The 11385-nt window shown below is 43.2% G+C and overlaps 1 protein-coding gene across 2 annotated transcripts; it reads left to right on the forward strand.

Annotated features, from left to right (window-relative positions):
- The first annotated feature begins 207 nt into the window (after positions 1 to 207).
- On the forward strand, positions 208 to 1709 carry LOC105861902 (Golgi membrane protein 1-like). Of its 2 annotated transcripts, XM_075999075.1 has the most exons (2): positions 208 to 1066; positions 1133 to 1709. In XM_075999075.1, the coding sequence occupies exons 1-2, from the start codon at positions 376 to 378 to the stop codon at positions 1588 to 1590; spliced, it is 1149 nt and encodes a 382-aa protein (XP_075855190.1). In that variant the 5' UTR covers positions 208 to 375; the 3' UTR covers positions 1591 to 1709. The 2 variants fall into 2 exon arrangements, with proteins under 2 accessions (XP_075855190.1, XP_075855189.1); XM_075999074.1 differs by having other exon boundaries at positions 208 to 1709.
- Positions 1710 to 11385: the final 9676 nt, after the last annotated feature.

Consider the following 11385-nt stretch of genomic DNA (forward strand, 5'->3'; position numbering starts at 1 on the left):
TGTTTTAAGAAGACCCAAATTGAACTTCTAGAGATCAAAAAATGCATTATCTGAGATGAAAAATACCCTGGAGCATATTAGCAGATGACTATATGTTGCAGAAGAAAAGATTAGTGAACTTGAAAACCTATCAAAAAATCTCCAAACAGGGGGAAGCCGCGCTGGGGTGGGGGCGGGGCGGCGGCCGGGCACGCGCACCGAGGCCCGGGGCGGGGACTCGCCGCTGCTGGGCCCGGACGCCAAGGCGCGGGGCGCGGCAAAGGGGGCGCGGGGCCCGGGGCGGCGGCGGGAGCGGCCGGGCGACCTCGGAGCCGGGCCCGCAGCGCCGAGCGGCCGCCCGAGCCGCGGAAGGAGGTCCTCAGCCCGGCTTTTGAGATGATGGGATTGGGAAAGGGGCGCCGCAGCATGAAGTCGCCGCCCCTCGTGTTGGCTGCCCTGGTGGCCTGCATCATCGTCCTGGGCTTCAACTATTGGATTGCGAGCTCGCGAAGTGTGGATCTCCAGACGCGGATCCTGGAGCTGGAAGGCAGGGTCCGCAGGGCGGCCGCGGAGAGGGGCGCCGTGGAGCTGAAGAAGAATGAGTTCCAGGGAGAGCTGGAAAAGCAACGGGAACAGCTCGACAAAATCCAGTCCAGCCACAACTTTCAGCTGGAGAGCGTCAACAAGCTGTACCAGGACGAAAAGGCGGTTCTGGTGAATAACATCACCACGGGTGAGAGGCTCATCAGAGTCCTGCAGGACCAGTTAAAGACTCTGCAGAGGAATTATGGCAGGCTGCAGCAGGATGTCCTCCAGTTTCAGAAGAACCAGACCAACCTGGAGAGGAAGTTCTCCTATGACCTGAGCCAGTGCATCAATCAGATGAAGGAAGTGAAGGAGCAATGTGAGGAGCGAATAGAAGAGGTCACCAAAAAGGGAAATGAAGCTGTAGTTTCCAGAGACCTGAGTGAAAAAAAAGACCCAAGTCAGCAGCTCCAAACTCTCAGCAAGCCTCAGCCCAGGCTGCAGGGAGCAGGCCTGCCACGGGCAGAGGTGCCACAAAGGGAAGGAAACACACCCAGTGATGGTGAGTCCCAGATGCCAACCCCCAGTTCTAAGGTGGCTTTGGAATTGAAGAGTCGAGGTGAGAAAGAGGAAACTAATGAGATCCAGTTTGTCAGCGAGAAGGAGCCTCAGAGGGACAGCCTGGGGCTGCTGCAGGAGCCAGGCCAGGAGCAGGCTGTGGAGGACAGACCTGTGGGCGGAAGAGACTTGGGGAGAGCCAGAGAACTAAGCCGAACCCCACAAGTACCAGCTGCCCTGTTGCTGAGCCAGGAAAATCAGGAGACTGAAGACCCTGAGCGGGACCAGCTTGTCATTCCCGATGGGCAGGAGGAGGAGCAGGATGCTGCTGAGGAAGGGAGAAACGAGCAAAAACTGGGAGGAGATGATGACTACAACATGGATGAAAATGAGGCGGAATCTGAAACAGACAAACAGGCAGCCCTTGCAGGGAATGACAAAAACCTAAATGTTTTTATTGCTGAAGATCAGAAAAGAGACGCCATAAATTTATTTGATCAGCGTGAAAAGCAGAATCATACACTCTGAATTGAGCTGGAATTCACATATTTTACTTCAGGACCGAAGACAACCCTACAAAATATTCATGAGGGACTGGATACTCAAAGCTGTGAAATGTACTAAGTAAAATGTACATCTAAAGATGATTATTGTGGAAATGAGGACATACTTTATGTAGGAAAAATTGGACTTTAAGATGGTTTGGGGGGGTACTTTTGAACTATCTAATAAAATTTGTCAAAAAAAAAAAAAATCCCCAAACAACAAATACTGGCGAGGATGTGAAGAGATAGGAACATTCTTACACTGCTGGTGGAACTGCAAATTAGTGCAACCTCTATGGAAAAGAATTTGGAGATAACCTCAAACAAGTAGAACTACCATTTGATCAGCAATAGCACTATTAGGCATTTACCCAAAGGAACAAAAGTCATTTTATAATAAAGACATCTGCACTCAAATGCTTATGGCAGCATAATTCACTATAGCAAGGATGTGAGAACAACCCAAGTGACTGTCAATCTATGAGTGGATTAATAAAATATGGTATATGTATACAACTATAGAAAACAATGGTGGGCCAGGCGCAGTGGCTCATGCCTGTAATCCTAGCACTCTGGGAGGCTGACGTGGGTGGATCATTTGAGCTCAGGAGTTCGAGACCAGCCTGAGCAAGAGCGAGACCCCGTCTCTACTAAAAATACAAAGAAATTACTTGGACAGCTAAAAATATACAGAAAAAATTAGCTGGGCATGGTGGTTCATGCCTGTAGTCCCAGCTACTCAGGAGGTTAAGGCAGGAGGATTGCTTGAGCCCAGGAGTTTGAGGTTGTTGTGAGCTAGGCTGACGCCAGGGCACTCTAGCCTGGGCAACAGAGTGAGACTCTGTCTCAAAAAAAAAAAAAAAAAAATGATGGTGACCTAGCACCTCTTATACTTTCCTGGATAGAGCTTGAGCCCATCCTCCAAAGTGAGGTGTCACAAGAATGGAAGAATAGGTACCATATGTACTCACCATCACATTGGCACTGACTGGTCAACGCTAAGGTGCTCACACAGTAGTAATATTCTTTCAGGGTAGGGGGCTTGGGGGTGAATAGACTCACAATTAATCGACTTGGTGAGCATTATAGGTGAGGAAAGGGCATGTCTCAAATCATGTTTGGGATGTGGCAAAGTCATAACATGTAACCAAAATGTTTGTACCCCCATAATTTCCTGAAATAAATAAAAAGAAAACCTATCAATAGAAACCATCCAAAATGAAACACACAGTGACAAAGAATGTAAAAATAAACAGAGCATATAGTGAGTTGTGAGACCATGTCAAAAGGCCTCATATACATGTAATTAGAGTATGAAAGGATCATAAAAAGTGTTTGAAGAACTAGTGGCTGAAACTTTTCCAAATTTGTTGAAAATTAGAAAACCACAGATCCAAGTTCAAAAAAGCACCAAGCAGAAGAAATATGCAGAAAACTACACTAAGGCATGTCACAATCAAATTGCTTAAAACCAATGATAAGGAAAAATCTTAAAAGCATTTTGTGAAAATAACACACTGTGTACATAAGAACAATGATAAAGGCCGGGTGCTGTGGCTCACGCCTGTAATCCTAGCTCTTGGGAGGCCGAGGCGGGCGGATTGCTCAAGGTCAGGAGTTCAAAACCAGCCTGAGCAAGAGCGAGACCCCGTCTCTACTATAAATAGAAAGAAATTAATTGGCCAACTGATATATATATATAAAAAAAATTAGCCGGGCATGGTGGCGCATGCCTGTAGTCCCAGCTACTCGGGAGGCTGAGGCAGAAGGATCACTCAAGCCCAGGAGTTTGAGGTTGCTGTGAGCTAGGCTGACGCCACGGCACTCACTCTAGCCTGGACAACAAAGCGAGACTCTGTCTCAAAAAAAAAAAAAAAAAAAAAAAAAAGAACAATGATAAAGATAATAGCATACTTCCTGTTGGAAACAATAATGTAACCTAGTTGGAACAGAAGCTCCCTTCACAAGTAAGTCTCACACTTGAATGCATTATACTTTCAAGAACTGTGTCATCTCTTCTATGGACCTTAGCAAGTATTTGTTGGTTATTTGGAAAATAATGAGGTTCATTTGTTCATTAAAGTTATTAATTTGTTCACAAAATTGATAAATGCTTGAGGTGATGGATACTCCAGTTACCCTGATTTGATTAATACACATTGTATGCCTGTATCAAAACATCACATGTACCCTATAAATATATAATACTATTATGTACCCATGATAATTAAAAATAAAAACTTTTTTAAAAATTTGCCAATTTGTCAACTTGATATGGGAACCTGGGACAGGGAGTTAGCCCAAGTTCTTGCACTTGAGCTCATAGTTTAGTCAGAAGCCCAGAAAAAGGTCTGTGGTTTTATAATCTTCAACAGATTTTGAAAACTTTTGGCCATTAGTTCTTCAAGCACTTTTTTTATTTCAATGTTAAGAAGAAGGACTTGTTAATAATGATTTTCAAGGGATTGAGAAGGGAATTTTCATGCTGACTTTTTTGCGTGTTTTTGAGATAGTGTCTCCCTTTGTCACCGAGGCTGGAGTGCAGTAGTGTGATCACAGCTCACTGCAGCCTTCAACTCCTGTGCTCAAGCGATCCTCAAATCTTCTGAGTAGCTGAGACTACAGCTGTGTGCAACCATGCCTGGCTAATTTTTTAATTTGTTGTGCAGACAAAGTCTCACTATGTTGCTCAGGCTGGTCTCTAACTGCTAGCCTCAATTGATGCTACCACCTCAGCCTCTGAAAGTGCTAGGATTACCGGCGTGAACCATGACACCAGTTTTTTATGCTGACTTTGAGGTCTTTTCAACTCTCTTGATAAATTTGTCTAAATGAAATTGAACACCAGCCTTCTTTTTCTTTCTTTCTTTTTTTTTTTTAACTTTTTTTTTCTTTCTTTTTTTTTAAAGGGCATCACAGACCTGTTATTGCTCAATCTCGGATGGCTGTCTTTTATTTTTTAACCACTATACTAACGAGGATTCGTTTTCATTTGATAGTATTGTATATTATAAATTGTGCTCCAATCAATAGCTCTGTGGAGCTATGGACTCTTCTTTGATTTTGGAAGCCTGTATATATCAGTAATCTATTGATTCTCAGTCCAAAATTTAAATAATTTCTCCATTTCCTCCATCATTACATTGGCCTTTTTGATTCAATTTTCAATGATATATTTTCAGTCATCTGTACATATTCGTTTACTTGTTCTTTTCCTTCACAATCAAATCTCCAGCTGACTAGTTGCTCTAATGTGCTTATCTCAAGAATCATTGCTTTTGGCATGTTTAATAGTATTTGTCTTTAGCTAATTGCAGTATTAATCCTTTCATTTTTTTGGCTTTCCATTTGTATTTTTATAAAATAATGAGAGAAAATGTAAAAAATATTTGAATTGCTGTGTAAAATCTGCTCTACCAATATGGCTTCATTGTAGAAACTGGAAGGTTGGCTGACAGGCAATAAATAGCTTGAAATATTTGTCACCTGATGTATTTAGGTCCAAATTCAGCACAAGGAAGATGGTTTGGGTTTAATGTATAATGTATGACTGCACAGATTTTATAAAAGTCAGATGTATAAAAGCTGAAAACTTCCTATGAAATCAAATAACTTGGCCAAGCATGGTGGCTCATGCCTATAATCCCAACACTCTGGGAGGCCGAGGTGGGAGGATCACTTGATGTCAGGAGTTCAAGATCAGCCTTGATAAGGGAAACCCCTATCTGTTACTTGGTACATCAGGCACTGGAGACTGGGAGGGACACTCATGGAAGACACACATCAGCATAATACTAACCTATTTCCTGGCCCATCAACTAGTCTATGCCTGGCATCAGCATAACACTACATCTGTTGCCTGGCGCATCAACATAATATTAACCTATTGCCCACACATCAACTAACCTACACCTGATACCCCACCCCTCGGACCATCCCAACATAATAAAAGTGGGAAAAATCCGGTAGACAGTGCTCAGAATTTGGTGGCCAGGCTCCGCTGAACCGGCGAAATAAACTTTGATTCTCCGACTCTCCATGTGCCACTTGGTTTGTCCTTGGGACCACCCACTGTAACACTTGCTGTAACAGCCTAAGCAAGAGTGAGAAGCTCTCTCTACTAAAAATAGAAAAATTAGCTGGGCTTGGTGGTGTGCACCCTTAGTCCCAGCTACTTAGAAGGCTGAGGCAGAAGGATTGCTTGAGCCCAGGAGTTTGAGATTACTGTGAGCTAGGCTGATGCCAGTGCACTCTACTCAGGGCAACAGAATGAGACTCTGTCTCAAAAACAACCAGGAAGCAACAGGGGGGAGGATAAAGATGGCGGACGAGAAACACCGCCAGACAGAGTGTCTCTGCAGAGAAGACAGATTCTAGCAGAAATTAGAAAAAAGAAGCAAGAAGACGAGCATACAGTGGACGAGGGCCAGAAGGAGGGGTACCTGAGACCCCAGAAGACTCCACAGGAAGAGGCTGCGGAGGAGAACTGGAAGCTGAGACCGCCAGAGCAGCCCGGAGACCAGCGGGAAGGGTAAGTGGATAAGTCACCTTTCCCCACCCCTGCATTTGGGACCGCTGGTGGGCTCCCCAGCGGGTGGAGAGACCTGCGGACACCAGCCAAGAGACGGCCGCTGCCAGCTAGCCTTGAGCCTGTAGCAGATGCTGAACCAGGCTCCCAACTTCCTCCGGGCACCTCCGTGTGCACAGACCCGAACCACACGGCAGGCTCCATATTGCCTCCTTCTCCCCTCCGCTGACCTTACCCACAGCTGCCCAGAGAGACAATACAGCCACTAGCTGGAGGAACCTCCAGGGAAGGGGACCTTCCCTTTTGGGATCCTACAGCTGACTAAGGGGAACTCAGACTGTGAGCTCCCTACCCACCAGCCCTCCCAGGTGCTGCTGGCAGGGTGTTCCCAGGAGAACGGTGCAGACTCAGAGGCTGAGAGACAAAGACCCAGCTAGGGCTCCCTGTGGGTGAATTGGGACTGGAACTCCTCTCCCTGGTGGGGATACAGTTTGAACTCTGGGAACCAGAGGTCAGACCTGTAGACCAGATCCCGTGCACCCAGGTCTAGCATTGCAGAGGGCACAGAAGAGATATTTGTGAACAGCCTACTGAGGTGTGTGTGCCTTCAGAGGCAGATCAACTTCTTAGAGGGCAACCCTCCTCCCAAAAGGAGGCCATACGCCCAGCCCAGGTGGCGTTTCTGCGCAGGGAACCTCCACGCCAGCATCACAATCCGGGGAGGCCTGGTGGTGTGTGGTCTGGCCTGCTGGCAGAGTCCCAGGAGTAGCTGCAGAGTTGGGGAGGGTGGAAAGAAGCCAGGCTCACTCCAGATGGCAGGTCTCAGACAGCCCCACCCCCACAAGCAGACTTTCTGTCTGAGTGGGCCAATTACAGCCCCACCCTGACAGCTTTTCCTGGAAGCAGAGAACAGAACTTTGACCCCTGCTAAGGGCATTGGTGGTGCCTGAGGGCAGGCTTACCCAACCCAGCTCCGCCCAGAACAACAGCTGATAACAGGACACAGAAAGAACAGCATAGCCTGTTCCTCCGAGCAAGCACCACCTACTGAAAGGGACGGCATCCTGCATAGCCTTTTCATGGCACCGACTGACTCATTATACAGGGAGTGGTCGAATCTCACCCACAGACACCACCTAACGGCTCAGAAACTAAACAAGGCATCTGAATACCCAAACAAAAACCTAAAGGAAAGAAACAACAACTAATCAACATGGGAAGAAATTAGCGAAGGAACTCAGGAAATATGAAGAACCAAACGGAAAACACACCCCTAAAGAGGAGCACCAGCCCCCTGGAAACGGACACCAACCAAAATCAGGCAACCAAAATGACAGAAGAGGAATTTCGTATGTGGATCATAAGAACACTCACCGAGCTGCAACAACAACTCAATAAGCAACACAAAGAAACCACAAAAAGCCTCCAGGACCTAGAAGAAAAGTTCACTAAAGAAATAGACACAATGAAAAAAGTTTAACCGAACTCCTGGAAATGAAGAATCTATTCAGGGAACTACAAAATACAGTGGAAAGTCTCAAGAACAGGGCAGATCAAACAGAAGAAAGAATCTCAGAGATTGAAGATAACACCCTCCAATTAAATAAATCAGTCACAGAAATAGAGCAGAGAAACAAGAGAAAAGAGCAAAGCCTACAAGAGATGTGGAATTATGTGAAGACCCTAATGTGAGGGTCATAGGGTTACAAGAAGGGGAAGAAGACAACACTCAAGGGCTGGATAAGCTTTTTGAAGATACAATAGAAGAAAATTTCCCAGGCCTTGCTCAAAATCTCGATATACAAGTTCAAGAAGCTCAGAGGACCCCTGGGAGATTCAATGCAAACAGGAAGACGTCACATCATGCACTCATCAGACTGACCAAAATATCAACTAAAGAGGCCCTTCTAAGAGCTGTAAGACGAAAGAAGCAAGTAACCTACAAGGGAAAGCCAATACGAATAACACCAGACTTATCTAATGAGACTTTACAAGCAAGGAGAGACTGGGGCCCCATTCTCACTCTTCTGAAACAAAACAATGCCCAGCCTATAATCTTATTCCCTGCAAAACTAAGCTTCATATATGAAGGAGAAATAAAGACATTCTCAGACAAGCAAAGTCTCAGAGAATTCACCAAGACAAGACCAGCCCTACAAGAAGTACTTAAAACAGCGTTACGCACGGAACACCATAATAAAAACTCATGAATATAAAAACAACCAAAACCCAAAGATTAAAGGCCAGATAATACAATGGCTCAAGAGAGAAATCAAAGCAACAACATCCAACACAACAGAACGAACTGTAATCTACCTTACCTATCAGTTCTCTCAATAAATGTGAATGGCTTAAACTCTCCACTCAAGAGACATAGGCTGGCTAAATGGATAAGAAAATACAGGCCCAATATATGCTGTCCTCAGGAAACATTTCTAACCTGCAAGGATGCATATAGACTAAAAGTAAAAGGGTGGAGATCAGTATTCCAGGCAAATGGAAGCCAAAAGAAGGCTGGTGTGGCAGTTCTAATTTCAGATGACTTAGTTTTTAAACCAAAGTAGTGAGAGACAAAGAGGGTCATTATATAATGGTGAAGGGCACAGTTCAACCAGAAGAGATAACAATTTTAAATATATATGCACCCAACTTAGGTGCACCCAGATTCATAAAGCAAACCTTATTGGATCTAAGCAAATGGATTAATAGCAACTCCATAATCACCAGAGATTTCACACCTCACTAATGGCACAAGACAGATCCTCCAAACAGAAAATTAATAAAGAAATAATGGACTTAAACAAAACCCTGGAACAATTTGGTCTGACTGACATCTACAGGACATTCTACCTAAATTCCACTGAATATGAGTTCTTCTCATCAGCTCATGGGACATTCTCTAAGATTGACCATATCCTAAGGCACAAAGTAAATCTCAAGAAATTTAAAAAAATAGAAATCATACCATGTACCTTCTCAGATCACAGTGGAACAAAAGTAGAAATCAACCCTAAGAGAAACCCACATTTCTACACAAAACCGTGGAAATTAAACAACCTCCTACTAAATGATTACTTCATAAATGAAGAAATCAAGATGGAAATAACAAAATTCTATGAAGAATACAATGGGGAGACAAGTTATCAACTCCTCTGGGTCACAGCTAAAGCAGTTCTGAGAGGAAAGTTTATCTCCATAAATGCCTAGAACCAAAAGACAAGAAGATCACAAATAGACAATCTAACGAAACGACTCAAAGAGCTGGAAAAAGAAGAACAGACCAACCCCTAACCCAGCAGAAGAGGTGAAATCAACAAGATCAAATCAGAACTAAACGAAATTGAAAACAGGGAAGCTATTCAGGAGATTAATAAAACAAAAAGTTGGTTCTTTGAAAAAATAAACAAAATTGACCCACCATTGGCTAAGCTAATGAAAAGCAGAAAAGAGATATCTCTAATAAGCTCCATCATGAACAAAAAAGGAGATATCACAACTGACCCCAAAGAGATACAAGATATAATTTATGAATACTACAAAAACCTTTATGCACACAAATTGGAAAATGTGGAGGAAATGGACAAATTTCTAGAAACACACAGCCTCCCTAGGCTCAACCAGGAAGAAATAGATTCCCTGAACACACCAATCTCAAGAGCTGAAATAGAAACAGTAATGAAAAATCTCCCTAAAAAGAAAAGTCCCCGTCCAGATGGTTTCACACCCGAATTTTACCACACTTACAAAGAACTAGTACCTATCTTGCAGAAACTATTCTACAACATCGAGAAGAATGGAAACCTCCTCAACACCTTTTGTGAAGCGAATATTACTCTGATACCAAAACCAGGAAAGGATGCAACAAAAAAAGAAAACTACAGACCAAATCCCTAATGAATATAGATAAAAAAATTTTCAACAAAATCTTAGCTAACCGAATCCAGATGCTTATCAAAAAAATAATCCATCACGACCAAGTGGGCTTCATCCCAGGGATACAGGCATGGTTCAACATACATAAATGTATAAATGCAATTCACCACATAAACTAAAGCAAAAACAAGGACCACATGATTCTTTCAATAGATGCAGAAAAAGCTTTTGACAAAATTCAACACCCTTTCATGATACGAACACTTAAGAAAATAGGCATAGAAGGGACTTACCTAAAAATGATACAAGCCATATATGACAGACCCATAGCCAACATCATACTGAATGGGGAAAAATTGAAATCATTCCCACTTAGAACTGGAACCAGGCAAGGCTGCCCACTATCTCCACTTCTGTTCAACATAGTGCTGGAAGTCTTGTCTACAGCAATCAGACAGGAAAGTGGAATTAAAGGTATCCAAATAGGGGCAGAAGAGATCAAACTTTCACTGTTTGTTGATGATATGATATTATATCTAGAACACCCAAAGTTTCACCCAAGAAACTCCTGGAACTAATCAATGAATTTAGTAAAGTCTCAGGATACAAAATCAATACACAGAAATCAGAGGCATTCATATACGCCAACAACAATCTATTTGAGAACCAAATCAAAGACTCAATTCCCTTCACAATAGCAACAAAGAAATTAAAGTACTTAGAAATATACTTAACCAAGGACGTAAAAGACCTCTACAGGGAGAACTATGAACCACTGAGGAAGGAAATAGCAGAGATGTTAACAGATGGAAATCCATACCATGCTCGTATATCGGCAGACTCAACATCATCAAAATGTCTATACTACCCAAACTGATCTACAGATTCAATGCAATACCTATTAAAATCCCATCAGCATTCTTCATAGATATAGAAAAAATAATTTTAAGCTTCCTATGGAACCAAAGAAGACCCCGAATATCAAAAGCAATTCTAGGCAACAAAAACAAAATTGGAGGTATTAATATTCCAGATATCAAACTAAACTACAACGCTGTAGTAATTAAATTAATATGGTATTGGCACAAAAATAGGAATATGGACCAGTGGGACAGATCTGAGAATCCTGATATAAAACCATCCTCATATAGCCATCTAATCTTTGACAAAGCAGACAAAAATATCTGCTGGGGAAAAGAGTCCCTTTTCAATAAATGGTGCTGGGAAAACTGGATAGCCAGTTGTAGAAGGCTAAAACAGGACCCACACCTTTCACCTCTCACAAAAATCAACTCACGCTGGATAACAGACTTAAACCTAAGGTGTGAAACTATTAGAATTCTAGCGGAAAATGTTGAAAACACTCTCCTAGACATC

The sequence above is a fragment of the Microcebus murinus genome, chromosome X (assembly GCF_040939455.1).
Source record: "Microcebus murinus isolate Inina chromosome X, M.murinus_Inina_mat1.0, whole genome shotgun sequence".
NCBI classification, from domain to species: Eukaryota; Metazoa; Chordata; class Mammalia; order Primates; family Cheirogaleidae; genus Microcebus; species Microcebus murinus.